Source organism: Talaromyces proteolyticus (genome assembly GCF_021365285.1).
Source record: "Talaromyces proteolyticus strain PMI_201 chromosome Unknown BGW36scaffold_13, whole genome shotgun sequence".
Classification (NCBI taxonomy): Eukaryota; Fungi; Ascomycota; class Eurotiomycetes; order Eurotiales; family Trichocomaceae; genus Talaromyces; species Talaromyces proteolyticus.
In genome coordinates, this window is record NW_025764289.1 from 571,611 (window position 1) to 588,791 (window position 17,181).

At 45.2% G+C, this 17,181-nt stretch overlaps 6 protein-coding genes across 6 annotated transcripts; 2 read left to right on the forward strand and 4 right to left on the reverse strand.

Moving 5' to 3' along the window:
- Positions 1 to 1,900: 1,900 nt before the first annotated feature.
- Positions 1,901 to 2,815, reverse strand: BGW36DRAFT_465538 (uncharacterized protein; the record flags this gene model as incomplete). Its single annotated transcript, XM_046222303.1, has 4 exons — positions 2,650 to 2,815; positions 2,530 to 2,596; positions 2,152 to 2,471; positions 1,901 to 2,090 (listed from the first exon to the last, which is right to left on the reverse strand). The coding sequence occupies exons 1-4, from the start codon at positions 2,757 to 2,759 to the stop codon at positions 1,901 to 1,903; spliced, it is 687 nt and encodes a 228-aa protein (XP_046066843.1). The 5' UTR covers positions 2,760 to 2,815.
- A 3,919-nt stretch (positions 2,816 to 6,734) lies between these two features.
- On the forward strand, positions 6,735 to 7,816 carry BGW36DRAFT_306507 (triose-phosphate transporter family-domain-containing protein; the record flags this gene model as incomplete). The annotated part of the gene is made up of 2 exons (XM_046212157.1): positions 6,735 to 6,803; positions 6,857 to 7,816. 2 exons carry the CDS (start codon positions 6,735 to 6,737, stop codon positions 7,814 to 7,816), a joined length of 1,029 nt encoding a protein of 342 aa, XP_046066844.1.
- A 245-nt stretch (positions 7,817 to 8,061) lies between these two features.
- On the reverse strand, positions 8,062 to 8,549 carry BGW36DRAFT_432442 (uncharacterized protein; the record flags this gene model as incomplete). The annotated part of the gene is made up of 3 exons (XM_046221137.1): positions 8,062 to 8,097; positions 8,151 to 8,468; positions 8,541 to 8,549. 3 exons carry the CDS (start codon positions 8,547 to 8,549, stop codon positions 8,062 to 8,064), a joined length of 363 nt encoding a protein of 120 aa, XP_046066845.1.
- Positions 8,550 to 8,858: 309 nt separating this feature from the next.
- Positions 8,859 to 10,284, reverse strand: BGW36DRAFT_58296 (uncharacterized protein). The gene is made up of 2 exons (XM_046222443.1): positions 9,906 to 10,284; positions 8,859 to 9,842 (listed from the first exon to the last, which is right to left on the reverse strand). Exons 1-2 carry the CDS (start codon positions 10,142 to 10,144, stop codon positions 9,269 to 9,271), a joined length of 813 nt encoding a protein of 270 aa, XP_046066846.1. The 5' UTR covers positions 10,145 to 10,284; the 3' UTR covers positions 8,859 to 9,268.
- Positions 10,285 to 10,709: 425 nt separating this feature from the next.
- Positions 10,710 to 11,828, reverse strand: BGW36DRAFT_465540 (NADH:flavin oxidoreductase/NADH oxidase family protein-like protein; the record flags this gene model as incomplete). Its single annotated transcript, XM_046222304.1, has 1 exon — positions 10,710 to 11,828. The coding sequence occupies one exon, from the start codon at positions 11,826 to 11,828 to the stop codon at positions 10,725 to 10,727; it is 1,104 nt and encodes a 367-aa protein (XP_046066847.1). The 3' UTR covers positions 10,710 to 10,724.
- A 471-nt stretch (positions 11,829 to 12,299) lies between these two features.
- On the forward strand, positions 12,300 to 14,220 carry BGW36DRAFT_389113 (uncharacterized protein). Its single transcript, XM_046217299.1, has 6 exons — positions 12,300 to 12,467; positions 12,524 to 12,823; positions 12,882 to 13,159; positions 13,222 to 13,340; positions 13,391 to 13,775; positions 13,907 to 14,220. Exons 1-6 carry the CDS (start codon positions 12,416 to 12,418, stop codon positions 14,195 to 14,197), a joined length of 1,425 nt encoding a protein of 474 aa, XP_046066848.1. The 5' UTR covers positions 12,300 to 12,415; the 3' UTR covers positions 14,198 to 14,220.
- Positions 14,221 to 17,181: the final 2,961 nt, after the last annotated feature.

Sequence of the window (17,181 nt, forward strand, 5' to 3'; positions counted from 1 at the left end):
GGACATCAATTGTAGTCAAGGGTGTTATCATTCATTAGATGTAAGACGCTGTTCCGAGAATCGTCGTCGTCATTCCTTTCAATTATACCGGGCCGCATTCTCGTTTTAATCGAATTTATTAATCCGCAGATTGTGCCTTCGGATTATGAATCGTATAGTCAAAAATTTCTTATTTTGTAGTCAAATAAGTCATACGGTGGGGTAACTATAGAAACAATATTGCAATAATATATTCACGTGTGACGGCGAGCAGGGCCCATCAGCGCAAACCTGGCATTTGCGTTTACGAGAAGTAATGAAGTAATTCTCACTTCACTAGACACGCCCCTTCCAACTCTTGCAGAATATTAAACTGATAAAAGCCATGGTTTATCCCCTTTGTTGTGAGAGTTGTATAATATAGTGTATTTAGTGCGCGGCTTCTATATTTCTATGGTCTTTAGGGATGTTATGGCAGCGACAGAAAAAAGCGTGCTAATTTCTTGCAAGCAGCACAGCAAAGGGGATACTTCGGCTGGCCTGTCGGTAATCAAGAAACATGTAGATGTATAATATAGAGCCTGGTCTCTGTCTAGCATGTGAGACATAGAATACCGTCTCATGTAAATATCGTCAGAACATTGTGATGCATGGCAGAGCAAACCGACCCCCCCACATTGTCACTCGAAACCTCCGCACGCCATCTCTCAGTCGCAGAGCGATTCATTTCTGGATGGAGCCTAGGAGACATAATATCCTCTACCGAGTTTACAAATGTTTATAGCCCAGATGTAATCTGGCTTGATCACTTCTTCCAGCTGCAACTCATCGGCCGCGTTGCTGTGGATCACCTGCGACAACGTGGTGCGACGCGATGGATAAGCGTTCTGTAGGTGGTTTTGCGCGGGATATGCTGCCTAAGCGAAAGGCTACTGGGAAGAAGTATGCGTGTCATGCTTGATACGTGCTACAAATCAATGGAGAGGGTTAGTGGAGAGAGTGGATGACTACCAGACTATAGCGTTTGACGATGGAGTGAGCATCGAAGGGTATTCGAAAAGAGATGGTGGTCCGGTGAGGGACTTGGTGTGGTGATTGGAGGTCTTCTTATCTCTGAGTTGTCCGATGCGGAGAAAAGCGATGAGTGGCTTGAATTGACATGAAACGGGTCTAAGTCTCAGCCTTTATCTCAGCCTTTATCTCTGCATGGGCCTGTAATTTCGTGTACAGCTTTCTGACTAGGATCCAATTATTCCTGCTCTTGCCTATTTTCCTGTATAGAGCAGGTTCCAGTACAGTATCTGGAATGAATTTGATGAGTACAGAATAGGTAGAAGGTGGGCCGCTACGCTATGTGATAAAGAACTTGTTGGGTCTGTTAATATCGAGGCGGCGGTATGGGTGGGAATCATTTCTGTAGCGCGCATTCAACCAGTATGTGATTTCGAAGAAGATCTTAGTAGCTGCAACTTCCTATTCCTAGCCTACCACATGCCTTGCCGTTATCCCAACTCAAATCTAGCATTATATGCGATTAGTGATAAGGGCCAAAGTGAATACTTCGACCAACACCCCAGTAACATCTACGAGGCACAGATTTAGCCGCCATGACTTATCGCTGGCGGTCCATCCTAATTCCTAGATTGGTTATTTACCGTACCTACCTTGTATCTGTATCAGTCTCTTTAACTAGCAGTCGTATCAGCCAGGGCCGCACGCTCACCCAACCGGTATTTCAGGTAAAATCACCCACGTGCCCTACAAAGAAATAATCCGTAGAAATATTTATACAACAGATATACAGGCCAAAAGAAAAGTGTTTAAGAAGTAATCTAGCTCCTGGCATGCCGGGTCAAGTGCACAAAAATACACAAGATTTCTTGGTTAGATCAATACATATCTCTGGTTGTAGAATGACATTTCAAATATTCTTTGCTTTCTGAATCTCTGCAAATTCCTCCTCGGAAGTATACTTCTTCATCATAGGCGTCAGCCCCAGCAATCTCCCCGCTGCAGCAAAGATCGCCTGCACCTTCCACGGCACCCACCAGCGCAGTGGGCCCAGCCACGTCGCAGTAGGAAACCACACAAGGGCAGTGGCAGAAACATGCCTTGGAAGAGTTAGCCTTCAGTTTGTTCTTTAATCTTGTGTCCTTAGAAGAGAGCACCTACTGTGTCAGCATGATCTGGAACGGGTTCAGCGAGACCTTCTTCTCATGCACGTCGCTGACGTACATTAGCAAATTTGTGAAGAAGACCCGGTCCATCATCTCATCCACATCGTCTGGATGCGCCCAGACTAGCAGGATTGTATCCTCAGTGCTGTCCGGAGTGGGTTGAAAGGTATGAGGTACCCATGGTTTGATCTCATGCGGCCCATCTTCTTGAGTCCAGACCCGCCTGGCCACAGACCATCCCTCGACGGTAGCTATTTTGCCCTGAAGAACTTCAAAAGACTCCGATTGATTAAAATGGAGGTGTAGAGGTGGTGTCTGGATTTCTATCAATAGATGTTACGTGGAAATAAAATCAAAAAGATAATGGATATACCTGTGGATGACTAGATCCCTTTTTGTAGAGGGGGTGGTCGTGCTTGTACGTTGCTCTTATCAGAACGCTAGATCGAGGTCAGTGGAGAATTTAAAGGGGGTTTGCTGTTTTGAGGCTGACGAGGCATCTCTCGAGGGATGTGGCTGCAAGAACTCCAAAATGAAACTTCCTTCAAAGAGACTAAAAGGGCCAGAGATCACCGGCTCGTCGAGGGGGAATTTGTGTGTCATTGTTCCGATCGTTGCAGTTAAATCTCTCTCTAGAAACTGGGAAAGGCCGGGACGGCGCCTGTCTGCAAGGAAATCCACAGGAGACAGACTTTGGGGGAGATGAATATTTAACCTCCTCGTAGTGTATAGAGGTTGGGGGCGGCAAATGTGTAAGCGAAGTACTTAAGACCATCTACACCGGACTCAACCACCATTTTAGAGTTTACAGTTCATGTGCATTCCAGTCGCTAGATTTTCGGCTGGATGGTCAGTTCGTACGTATTTCAATTATCGTTCATGTTCCTTAACTCAATATGCAAATTCGTCCCTCAAACTGACTATTTTAACTATGGAGTGAGGCAAGTGAATAGAAGAATTTCTAAACGGTGGCGCACCATTCAAATTAATTTAGGCCCATGGTTATAATATCCTTGTAACTTAGGCTATTCAGGAGTCAGAAATTATTAAGTGGCTGATACGACTGCTCTAAGATAGGACCTGTACGTAAATCTTTTTTACTTTCTCATCCTGACTAGGCATAGCGTCTGTCCACTAGTTGACGGTCACCTAGGCCCTGGTGGGTCGCTCGTAAGCATTGAGAAGCAAAGCCCAAGTGATCTGATTAAATCATGTCTTTACAAGAGCTAATTTTCCCCAGCTGGAAGCTCCCTTCAGTCAAATATTAAGTTCTAAGACCTCACCTACAACAAACCACTAGACAAACCGCGACGTGTTGATATACAAACTACCATCATTATGAAGCCGCTCAAGACTCTTAACATTACGGCTCTTATCGTGGGTTCAAGGCGCGAATTATCCACGGATTGATATGGTCGCAGACGCTAAGTTGATGCAGGAACCGAAGGTATCTATGTATTAATAGGTGACTAACCCCTCACGGGTTCTAGGTACATATATTCGTATGCGTACTAATAAATTTGAACTTCAATGTAGTTAATCACCAGTCGGCAGCTAGGGCTAGAGCTATCGCATTCAAATACATCAATTGATATGTATCACTAATGCAGGTGAGGAGTGGTGCCACTAAAGCCTGCCTACCTAATCCATGAATTGATATATTGAACTTTACGATAAGCCAATCACAACATACAAAAATCAATTAATCCTCGTCACTGTTCCCTTCCACTTTAATGTTGTGAGCTTTCTTCGCAACATAGGGCCTGTAAAACCAGTAGATCGCCGCAGGTTTGATGTGTTGAAAATTGAATCTATATCGCCACTCCGAGAATTGCATTATCACTTCGTACGAGGTGCCTTTGCAGAGCAATAGATCTGCAAGGTGCGGATCTTACTAATCATCCAACACATAACTTAGTTACATATAGTATTAGGGAGCCAATACGGATACATGCATTTTCTCCCGAGACTTTTCGGTCCTTATAGCTAGGGCATTAATTGCATGTGGTTTATGTATCATTCCGGATGCGCGATGTTACCAAATCTACAATTGATCATGTTAAACGTGTAAACATAAAAAAAGGAAAGAAAAAAAGGGAGAAGAATAAAATTGCCATTTGCTAGGCATTCGAGAAATAGAACGCGTCCGATATATCAACTGTAATGCTATTGTCCAGATTCAGAATGCCAAGCTGTTTCACAGCATGTGGAATCACAGAGTTTTCTACCCGATTTCGTTTGTACAACTATTCTTTATCTCAGGAGCTCAGACCCAAGACGAGGAACGCTTTCACCGCCTTTGCTACCGCCCGCGCGGCTCAGTTCCTCGTCAGAGGGTCTGAGGACACCTGGTGCCAATATTCATGAGCAACTCCTTTCTCTCTCATACAAACATCAACAGTCAAATTTTCAAGGTTATATTTCATCCCCCAATACACATTTTTTCATCTTCAATATAATCTTAATTAACTTATAAATTATGATTCTATCTATTTACTTGTGCGCAATTTTATTTGGATGTCAATAAATCCTATTATATATGACGTCATAAGTGGCAGTTAAGATAAACTGAAATTGCTCTGAGATATGACCGGGCTTAAAAAACCGACTCAATAACTTTGACCCTGTATATCTCTATTAATTAATAATCAGGACGAGTTAAAAATTAGATCAAAAGAATTAAAATTACTTACTTAATAAAGTTACTTATAGCATATCTTAATAAATTATATTAGTTATTGAATTTTTATATGATAGAAAAATGATGCTGTAAAAAAGTGACTAGGCTTACTAAGAAAAATTGTGAGCAGTCCTCAGACTGTTCCGCGAGAATCCGGTCATAGTGGGGCCTTTTGGCTGCCAATGGGAGGAAGGGAGGAGTGGCAGTATTTTTCTGCCGCCTTGGCATTTCTCGCGGAGCAGTCTGAGCCTGCTGAGATAAACTATTCTGGATATTCGGCTGTACAGCTCAGCGAGCGGCCAGGGGTGGAGGAAGCGGTGAATGTGGACAGGCGCGATTGGCGGAAGTATATACCAGGCTATTAGAAGATGCATCTCTAGCACAAAACCTACTACAGTCTGCTAGGATGGAAAGTGATCAGTCGATCAAGCCATGTGCCGATCAATGCTTTAGCTGAATCATAATGTTTGATAATATATACGTAATTCTCTCCTCATTCGGCCCAATGGCGCACACTATTCATCACTACATACTGAGGAGTCTAGTGTTAACTACATCGTAGGATATTGCTACGGGCCGAGCGGAAATTACTATGGGGATTAAGAAGGAAGCACAAGCTGAGAGAAAGAAGAAGCTCGGCAAGTCACGCTTACCCCGCAAATGCTGACATAAGACTGGGGAGCGGAAAAATCAGCGCGCCGGTGATTGGCTCCCCAACAAGGAGTCGGTCTCGTTTCGACTGGAGTCACGTCACTGGAGTCACTGGGCTATCCGATGACTATCCTGTTATAAATCCGTGCTAATTAATATAGTTAATGGGGAATGCCCGACTATGTCGGTCACCAGATCCAAGAGATCTAAGCCCCTTCCTTCAAGCGGGCACTGGCGTTGGTTGGGTCATGGAGCATGCTGAGCTGGCGCTTGGCAGCAGCATCATCTGTGCTCCCGATGAAATCATCCTACCATCATGGTTACTCATATGGAGAATCCAGTAATATTCTTATTAATACTCTGCAGTTGTTAGATTGTTCTGCTCTGTTGGGTTGGCTTATTCGCTGGTATTGTATCGTGATTGGCCCGTTTGTGGCTGCCTGGACTGGGCCACGGCTAGCCCAGAAAAGGCATCATCCACATGTTTCCCCACTTGGCACGCGCAAAATCGCACGCCGATTGGCTGGCAATCACGCGGCGATCCCATTGGGCGCGGCTGCGGCATGGCTGCCTCGGTCTCGCCCTTCTCTATCAGACTTTCTTGTCAGACGTGTTGCACAACTGCTGCTTCTCCTCTCACAGACTGACAGCCGACCCTCAAACTCGTCCTCGTACACGCAGACTGACCTAGTATACCTTCAACGCGACAAGCACTCGGAGGTTCGACGAGGAACTTTCCACCTGACCTGTGCTAGTCCACTTTTCAAGCCTTTTCAGAGCCCGCTAGCGACCCACGCTAGCCCGAGTGGGGCTAGCGATTCACCTGAGCAACTAGGCTCCGTCGGCTTCCACAGTGCAGCAATTTGCTGAAAGACTGCCCAGTACAAAAAGAAGCCGATGCGGCTTAGGCCAGCCCCTGCGCTTCGACATCCGTCTTACTCTTATTCCTATTTAATCCTCGCCGTAACAACCCCCGATCCAGGGGCCTCTTTTATCCTCTTCTCTTTCTTTCTGCCAGGGCGCATGCCCATACACCTGAACTAAACTCATCCTGCTATGTGCGCGTCGCCATGATGGACAAGCACGAGGTCAGCTCAGTCGATCTGACAGACGACGACGTTAGTCTAATAAGCGCGACGGAGGAAATGAGCCTGTTGTCGCAACATTCGCACCGCCGATCATCCTCCTTCGACAGCTTTATTGTGTACACAAAGTCCTTTGCGCACAGCATGCAGGACCCCGATTTCATGAGGAATGCCTTGGGCATCGCCGTGCTGGTGGTGCTATGGCATTCATTTTCCATGTCCATTTCAATTGTGAGTTTTTTCTCTCTCTCATTTCCTAGGAAACAAATGTACTGACCAGACAGTACAACAAATGGATGTTCTCAGGCCAAGCCATCTCCTTCCCATTTCCACTCTTCATGACCTGCCTCCACCAGGCCGTACAATTCGCCCTCTCCGGCCTCCTCCTCTACCTCATCCCATCGCTTCGTCCCCGCCGCACGACGCTGCCGCCGTCTGCAGTGCTTCCGGGAGGTGACCCGCACGGAGGCATGAGTCTGACACGCTTTTACTTGACACACCTCGTCCCCTGCGGTGTTGCGACTGCCCTGGACATCGGCCTGGGCAACATGTCCCTCCGCTTCTCTACCCTCACCTTTATGACCGTCTGCAAATCCTCCGTGCTCATCTTCATCCTCCTCTTCGCTTTCCTCTTCCGTCTTGAGAAGCTCTCCGCTCAGTTGATCGTGATCATCGCATTCATGACCGTCGGCGAGGTGATGATGGTCTTGGGCGAGATCTCCTTCAGCGCGGCTGGTTTCAGCCTCGTCACCGCCTCGGCTTTTTTCTCGGGCTTCCGATGGGCCTTGACCCAGTTGCTCATTCTCAAGCATCCGGCTACATCCAACCCGATCTCCATGCTCTTCTTCCTCAGTCCAGTCGTCTGCATAACCCTCGCCGGGATCTCGCTCTCTCTCGAAGACACAAAGGAGATGGTGAAGGGCCTGCAAGCGCTATCGAGCGCATGGGGTGGAGCAATGAGCCTGTCACTGCTGCTCCTCCCTGGTGTGTTAGCATTCTGCATGGTGCTTTCCCAATTCGCGCTTCTCAAGCGCTCGTCCGTAGTGACGCTGAGTGTGTGCGGAATTCTGAAGGAGGTGTTTATTATCAGCGCCGCTGGGCTCGTTTTTGGCGACCAGTTGACACCGGTGAATATCTGCGGTGTGCTGGTCATAATGGCCAGTATAGTGGCCTATAATTACACGAAACTGACCGGTGGTCATCGGGCAGTTGAAGTGAAGAATTTTAACGAAAAACATTCATGACGAATACAAGATAAAGATAAAAAGTATTGTATAATGTGTGGTAAATAGCTTAATACATTACATTATTATTTCATGTTCCCAACTTTCTAGCTTGAAAACACTGTGTATCAAACTATGCCCTATTATCATTCTAGACTAAACCTACTTCTCCATCCTCACCGTCAACGCAGGCTTATCCCATATGAATAATCTCCGCCCAGTCCGCACTCTCAGGACACAACTGCAGATTGAAATGAAACAGCAACTTACAAAGCACCATCCTGATTCCTGCGTATGCCGGACTGCAACCTACTTAGCATTCTTTCTACCGCCATTTATATATAAGAGAACTTACTTCCCACCCAGACAAATTCGGCAGCCCAAGACTGAACGGCTCCAAGACATCCGTTTTATCGTATTGAAACCACTTGTCTGTACCCTTTGCCAACCAACCGTCCCTCTGGGGTAAGTTGAAGACTAGTCCGGTTGAGCTGATGCGTACGACTGGGCCGTGTTTGTCGAAGAGCTTGGCGAGGCGGATATGGAGATTGTCTTGGAGGGTGGAAGCTTGGTGAACAATTTTGGAACTTTTCCAGAGCGTTGGGCCGGGGAAGTTGGATGAGGGGGGGATGTGAATGTTGTAGAGGGCTTCGAGGACCAAGCAGGTTATACCCTGTCATTGTTAGTATAAATCATTTGAATGAAATATGACAGAAGATATAAGAATCCCGAGCAATTGCAAAACCTCCCGCATAGTCCAAGTCGACAAATCCATGATGGTCGAGAAACTAACTAAATGTAGGTATGCTCTATCTTGAACTGCTTCTTAACTTAGATTGCTGAAGAATGAGAAGATATTTGGGAAGTTCTTCATGAGAAAAGCTTTGTTCGCATCATCACTGCAAAGAGCTGTACCAACTGCCTTCTCGTTAGGGTAACGCCTTGCGGACCAGCTGCTATGAAATGACAGACGAAGATTGTATAAATACTAGAAGCACTCTTTGGATAGTGTATCATGCTATGGTTAGGTTATACACAATTTGACCATGTTAGATCAAAATATGGAGCTAATAGGTAGTGTGCTCCTCAGTTAATTAAATATAGATATATCAATACATTTCCAAGTATCCCTTGATTTAATTGGTTTTAAATTTTGCAGAACCCCGATGTCTGGGTGTTGGAAGATGGCCATGTTCCTTGCCTGCATTCTTTGGCTGTTCTAGGGCCATCGGCGATCTAGCCCTGGCATACTAGGTCATCAAATATGTATATTCCTTTAACAACATGAGAGAGAATATTATATAGAAAAGAACTGCCAAAGAGAACTTTGGTCTTTTGGTGCAGTAGGCAAGATATTCAGGTCAACAATAGAATGCGTCTATTTTAGTCCACTATATATCATGTAATGCAATATCTATCTAGTGGCATCATTCGCAGCAAATTAACACATATAATTATAGTTTGAGATGGCGATCAGCTTCCAGGTAATTCCTGGGGAGTATTTGTCGGTAATTCGGTTCGCTGGGCGCTTGCTAATTCGTGCATAGGTCCTTGTGGATAACGCGATGTTGGCTGTAGCTTGACTTCGTGTTTTGGCTCCGACCCATACACAACATTCTCATGATGAGCATTGCCTGTTGGTGTGTCGCCTTGTCCCCTGCGCCGCCGGAAGAGGTATAATAGTAATGCTACAATTATGACTACCCCGGCAACGGCTCCAATGACTATCCCCGCGATTGCGCCACCCGATAGTGACGATGAGGAGGATGGCGATGTGGTAGACGACGGTGTCGCGGATGTTGTGGACGAGTGTGTGTCTGTTGTCATTGCGGTATGCTTGGTGGTAGATGTAGAAGTCGACGTGGTCGTGGTCGCGGTCGCAGCAATTAACTTCTCAGGGCTGAAGGACCAGGAACTTGCCGACGGCGACGCAGAACTCAGCGACAAGTACGTTTGGTTTAACGTAGAAAGGCTAATATTTGTCAGAGTATCGTGGGCTGTACTCCAGCAAATGTTGATTTGGCCCGAAGTTTGCGTGCAGATTTCCCTAAAAACGCAATTGCTCATCAGCGAGTGGTTACGGCTGTTTGATTATAGATTCTAGACGTACGATGGGTATAGACAACACCATGTATTGTCGCCATTCCCGCAGGAGAGAGTGCTGCCGTCGGTCTGGCACTTTGATGCGAAACGCCAGCATACATCGCCGGCGTCGCAGCAGTATTCATTGCCGGTGCTGGACTCGCGCGCACAAGCGGCCGGGGGTTGGCATTCAAGGTTGTTTAGGGCTGGGCAGCTGTAGCTGCTCAGATTTGAAGAAAAGAAGTAGCTATCGAAGGCGTCCGTCATGTTGATGCCAGCTGCCGATCAATCAGCATACCTGCCGGTGAATATCGGTGGCAATTAGTCCCGGGGTGACGATGATGAAGAAGATGGGCAGAAGTGCGAAAAGCGGGCACAGGGGAGAGCCTCCACGACCCTCCACCACCCTCCACGGACTCCGGAGATAACTGGTCCAGATGAAGTCTTGGTTTTTTGCATTATGGGGGCTACGCTAATGTGCTTCTGGAAAGGCTGCTCACTTCCAAGCCTCATTTGTTAGCTCTAAAATAAGCCCTATTCCCGTTTCTCCTAAGAGCCGTCGGACTAGCAGAGGCGAGCATAAAGGGGCAAGGAAACCTTGTTTATTACCGTCGCTACGACAAAGTACAGTTCATACCCATATTTAATAGTAAAGTCGTTGCGAATTATCATATTGTAAATACTATGAAGCGGTATATTCAAAATGATCCATTGGGATTTTGGCTGCCCGGGACGACCTTTTTCGGTAGCGCTGGCGAACCTCAAGGCACATTCTATGTGATGATAATCGCTCAACGCATAATTTATAAACTACTGAACTTTATCTAAAATGCCTATCTTGAATCATCTAAACAACCTCGCTAGCCAGATACCCTGCGCTGAACGGGTAATCCACGTAACCGGCAGCTGAGTCGTTAGTGTAGAAGGTCTTGCGTTCGTGCACACTAAGCGTCAAGCCCTCCTTGATTCTATGCACCAGATCTGGATTTGCAATAAAGTTTCTGCCAAAAACCACAACAATGTCCTTGTTTGGATATTCTTCATCGACAAGCTGCAGTGCATCCGCCGGCTTATACCCCCCCGCAACAAGGAGAGGCCCATTCCAGAGCTTGTACGCAAAGTCCAACCGTTCATTGCCTGTGTAATCCTCGGCGCCAGACACCCGCGACTCAACTAAACTCAGATACGCCAGATTCAACTCTCTGGATTTCTTGATGATATCCTCAAATTGCGGGATTGGGTTCTCCATCCTCATTCCCTGGAACGGGCTCCACGGGCTGAGACGAATACCAACACGTTCCGGGCCGATAACGTCGACGACAGCCTTCAAGATTTCGTGAAAGTAGCGAGATCTATTCTCCACACTCCCACCATACTCGTCATCGCGCTGGTTACTTGTGTCTTGAAGAAATTGATCCCCGAGGTAGCCGTTTGCAGCGTGGCACTCGACACCGTCAAACCCTGCGCGAATCGCATTATCCGCCGCAGTCGCAAAGTCTTGAACCGATTGTTTGATCTCCTCAATGGTCATGGCCTGTGGTATCGGGGCGCCTTCATTAATTGGAATGGCACTTGGCCCTACAATGCTAATTCCCTCTTTCTTAGCCACTTCGACCTCCGCAGCACGGCCCATTGCGAAGATCTGACAGAATATGAAGCAGCCTTTGCGGTGGACTTCGTCGGTGATTGTTCGCCAGGCATAAATCTGGTCTTCGCTCCATATGCCAGGTGCATTGGGGAATCCACCGCCGGCTGACCGCGATACAAGGGTGCCTTCGGAAATGATCAAAGTGCCAGGCACAGCGGCTCTTTGGCCATAGTATGTCTTCATCAACGGGGTCGGTACGCGGTCATCAGTTGCACGCATGCGAGTCATTGGAGCCATGCCAATGCGATGTTTGACTTCCACATTGCCTATTTTCAACGGCTTGAAAAGGCGTGATTCGGCCATGGTCAAAGACTTTCGGAAGGGATATGATATGAGTCGCACTCTTCAGAGTAATGAATGAGGCCTGCTGGTGATTTGGAAATCTGAAAAGGAAGTTTGAAATGGTCGGGACTGCCGGAATTTATACTACTTGACCTTGTATGTTCGATGACAAAATCATCGTGGCAAACGATACTAGTAGCTAGGAGATTACCAATCTAAAGGATTTATAAAACTACGGATATTGAGAAGTAAAGAAAATTCTACTTGAAATATCGGTATTGTCTATCGAGAAGCAGAAGATAATTCCCATACAAACGATGGACCACGTCCAGTTAAGGCAAATAGATGGTTCCAAATACGGAAACAAGATACTTCTAATTCGGGTAAGGGGGTTCTTCCAAAAATGGTTTAGATACTTCGGGGATTATTAACCGTGATTCCTAAGCAGGCTTGCAACGAACCGTTCAGCCCCACTGTACGAAATCCGAAGAAGAATCATAACAACTGTCTCAGCATTTCAAAATGTGTCCCACTCTATGGCATTGATAATCACGGGGCGAAAGCTATAATACAACTTACAGCCTTCACATTCGCTCTAGTTTTATGCAATGGATTTGGGAAATCCTATTTCGGCCGAAGCCGAAAGCGAATCTATCGCGGGTAGGTGAAACACACCAAGAGCAGCCACACGTTGTCTTGCTACTAACCCTTGTTAGCTGGAAGCCTGATGTTCATATCGACTCAAAATTCAGATGACACTAAGCATCGCGTCACGAGGCGCCTAGCGCGGTCGCATGCTGTAAAGCAAGCACTTGAGAAAAAACGAAGACTTCAGCGAGAGTCGAGGGACAATTTTCGTGTCACGACTTCGATGGATAACCCTAAAAGGTCGGTGAGCAAGAGAAGACGTACCGAAAATTTAGCCCCATCGTTCTTCTCTCTGTCGGCAGGCACGCTCGATCCGTTCCAGACTCTTGCGGTAGATTCTGCAAGATTGCAGACACTGCTTGGCAACTGTAAGCCCCTAGTCGTAGTTGAGAGCTGCTTCGGAAGGTATTGAAATAGATATTTTAGATAAAGCTAGACAGGCTCCAGAACCAGTCTTTAGTTATGCGGAAGATCTTTCATACCAGAACTTTCAATCGGTTTTCCGAACTGGCTTGGTTGATCCCGCTCTTCTGAACGCAGTTATGCTCTCGTTTGCATTAGCGGTAACTGGAGGCTGCATCAATGAAGAATGCCTCGGGTACCTGGGTCAGGCGATAAGTTATATTCGTGAGAAGATGAGTTCATTGGATGAGGCCACTTCGGAATCGACCATTGGAACCATTTTGCTGCTAGCCGGGGTGGAGGTCTGCGAGTCTTGCTCTTCAGACTTACTTCAAGCTGTTTATACTGATGTTTTACTACCCAGGCTCGCCTTGGGATGACGTCTAGGGTCCAACTTCACCTGGGGGCGGTGCTGCAACTCCTTAAAATCTGCCAGAAGGAGGGTGTATATCTCACTGGCGGAATCAAACGGGCCATATTCTGGTAAGTAAGAATACAATACTTTCGTGTTTTATTCTTACACCAGTCGACAGGCAAGACTTGAATTCCTCAATTTTAGCAGGGTCTAAGCGTATAGTCGACCACACGACTTTTGCCGAGCTTCACTGGACAAGAGATTCGTTCTCGCCAAACTTCTTTCGGCTGTCCATAGGCTTCCAAAGGTGGTCTCACCTATTCAGTGAAGAGTTTATCGAAGTACTTGAAGATATACATGCATTGCAATGCATTCGAGAAATCCCCCGTTTCACAAAAGGCGACATGATATTAATGGCACAAATCAATAATCACACGGCATCTATCCAATCCAGGCTTGTCAGCTTGCCGAATCTCTGTCCTGTTTTAGAGTGTTGTCATCTTGCGGCATATTTATGCTCGGTTATGTTATGCTGCACGGTGTGGTGTGCTTTGGTAATTCCCGTACGTGGTCCACTCTCCAATCTCCGTCTTGCTATTCTTGTCCCTGTCAAGAATGCCTTGGTCCTGTTGGACTTGATGAGATGCCAGACTTTGCTAACCTGATTCACGAATGTACGGACTCAACGCTACAGTCACATGTTTCCTCACAATTACTTCGTAAACTACAACGAGCGAACGACGACCCTATATGGGATGATCACCCTAATTTGATACTTTGGCTTTTATACATCGGTGGGGCATTCGCTCCAGCAGGGAATGTACGCTCTGGTTATACCAAACTGCTGCGCTCGAACCACTCTACCAGGTTCGGAAATTTGTACAAATCATGGCCAGAACTGCATTTAATCTTGAAGCAATTTACTTGGTCAGAAAAGGCGTTCATGTCACCTGTCAAAGCGTTCTGGAAAGAAACTTTAATCTGAAATAATCTAATACATATGTTGGCACTCCTTGGAGGGTCGCTTTCCCTTCGAAGCTTTGACAGCACCCTAGAACTGTGCTCCGCACCTTGTTAACTACTTGTAACTTATATAAAGCTCACAAGGGTTGAAAACCCCATTCCTACTGTACTACACAACTCCTGATATTCATCCCCGATATGTTCATTCCAGCTATCGTGTGCGTGCCTTAAGGAAAGTGATATTTTGTAAAGATGGGGTGTAACTGCTGCGCCGCAGCAGCATCCACATTTGTATGTCAAGTTCTGCGATACGGTGGTCTACCTTGACCTCTGGTACAAGCGTTCCAGAGATTAGGAGACGTGAATAACCCCGTTATATTACGTCAACTAGATTTTTAAGATTATGTGATACTTGGCGTTCTCCCAGTTATAGAGCAGCGTAAGCAACAGGTGGATTTTTGCTCCTGTGATGGGCTGCGAATTGAAGAAGTCGTGTGTCATGGCCTTGACGGCCCTTTTCTCTCCTTGAATAGGTACAATAGTTTCGGGTAGATCTTGTAGAACAAGACTGCCATTAAACCCGGATTATTCTTAGCAAAAGTCTCAAGATCATGACCACGGCTTCCTTCAATATCAACAATCTTAGTTGCGGAAGTGTCAAGTGCTGGTAGCTCTGACATAACTGGGTAAATGTGGTCCCAGAGCCGCTTATTTTCTTTTTTACATGCTTACATATAAGCATCAATATCTGCTTTTCTTTCATTGTTTGTATGTAATACATTATATATATCCTTCCCATAAGTAAATGTATTTGTATACTGATTTGAAGGTATCTCTGGATATAGTTCTGTTTGTATGTTTGAAGAAATATTCTGTGAGATTTGGTGTGATTGTGTAGGCAGGTATGGAGCTATTTTCAGAATTTGTACTAGACTATTAACATAAGGAGATGTTTGGGCTTCTCTCTCTTAAATGTAGCTATATATATTAGATTCTTAATCTTCTGATTTGATTTTTTGCATACTAATATAGGCGTCTTATCGTTTATATGGTATCTTTATGAAGGCATCCATCTCAACTAACCATTCACATTATGTACATTTTCCTCACCTCAATGTCGACCACTCTCTGCTAAACTCCGTGCTAAACTCCGGGGTTTTGGGCTGAAGAAGACTTGCCCCGGGAATGGAACTGGCCCGGGATTCGGGGATGGCCTTGATAGGGGTGATCTTCCGGGATTTGGCACTTAGCCAGGGACCAGCGAATCATTTATGATATATCACAATTGCCTCCATAGATATCTCGGAGCCCCCAGGTCTTGCAGGATTCGGCATAAGCATGCTGTCGAGACCTATCCATGTTACCACTGGATCTAAATGTAGTTAAGGATTTAAATAGAATTTATCTATATATATCTGATAGAAAATATCATTTATTCATTCATCATCTTTCAATAAGTACTTATAAATAACTGCAAGTACATCTTTTCTATCAATTTCTTCTGTAAATAATCTTATGAAATCCATATTGTAGTTATTGTTTTCAAGATATTACTTGAAAACTTCTAGATCCTTTCAGAAATCCCTGAAAGTGGACATTTGGACTTCTTAATACAAGTTTGATAATAGGCATTATATATATATCTTCTATCTCTTTTAGACTGACCCCAGGTGCCCAGGGGCTGAGGAGGTGATAGACAATGTAATCTAGAAAATATCATCATATTTTTATATAATGCTTTGGTGTGATTTATTATAAAAGCCTGTATCAAACCCTGTATAGTACAAATTCATAGTTAATTATGAGTAGTTCTAATACTTTATTTACATTTTCTTTATTAGGCCCGCGATATGGGTATAACCTAGGATACCATCGGTAGTCAACTGGATGGTCTTCGTGGAAATCTGAGCACTATTGACAGTCATGATAAACGTGGGCTTTTGCATATCAACAACGTATTTTGCTTAAAAAATGAGATATCTGGGGATGTCGAGAAAACCCCCCACCGCCCCTACTAGCTCAACATTAAATCCCTTCTTGTTTACCAGTATGGAGATTAGCCTGTGCCTTCAGGGATATTTGGTTTGGGGGAGGGGGTGCTTTTAGGGTAATCTCGCTCCTGTATGACTATCTTCAAGTTCCAGGCAGTCTAATTACAGTCTGGAGTCTAAGAAATGTCTTAGGGGCCATTATGTCCGTATTAAAGTTCAGGGTCTTTGTGTTTAGAAGTATAGGCGCTAATAATGTCTGTAATACCCTCAGAGGTGTCTGCTGTTTGAGTTTCTTCAGCCTCGGGGTTAAGGGGCGTCTAGTGGTCTGATAGGACCAGGCTTAGTCTACTACTGGTTATCTCTCAACTTAGTGTGGGTGTTCCATATTCTAAGAGTAATAGGGAGAATGTTGGCTGTGGGCTGCTTCTTAGGATGGCCTAGGAGCCTGGCGGCATAGCGTAGCTATATAATAGCCAGCATTATTTCTGTAATCTTTACAGGGCGCTCAGTGAGTGTTCACTGATCTATATATGTAGTATTAATAAAAGGATAGCTTAATGAAAGAGAGAGGGGCTGGGAATATTAAGTCGGTAGTACACAACGCTATGTATAAGACTCAGCCATAACAGCTCCAACAGGCCGAATCAGTGAATAGTGTTATGTCCATGTGATAGTTAATTTCGAAGATAATGCTACCTTCTTGATATAGTATAGCTTTTCGTCATGAGAATTAACTTAAGCCATATATTGCCAAGTTTATACTTAGTGCAATTGTTGAGGAGCGGGGTTTGCAAAAGTCGAAATCGGACTCGTGAGAAAGAGAACAGCCCCATTAAAGATGAAATTGGGTTATCATGTTGCCTCTTATGATCATTTACTAGTGGTTGTATATAAAATGACAGATGCTCATTAATATTTTATTTCATCTACGATTATACACGTTCTACCTTTATATGTTGTGCTTTTACGTCCATGCGAGACAACGGAAGTGCCCACGCTAGAAACCGCTAAAACT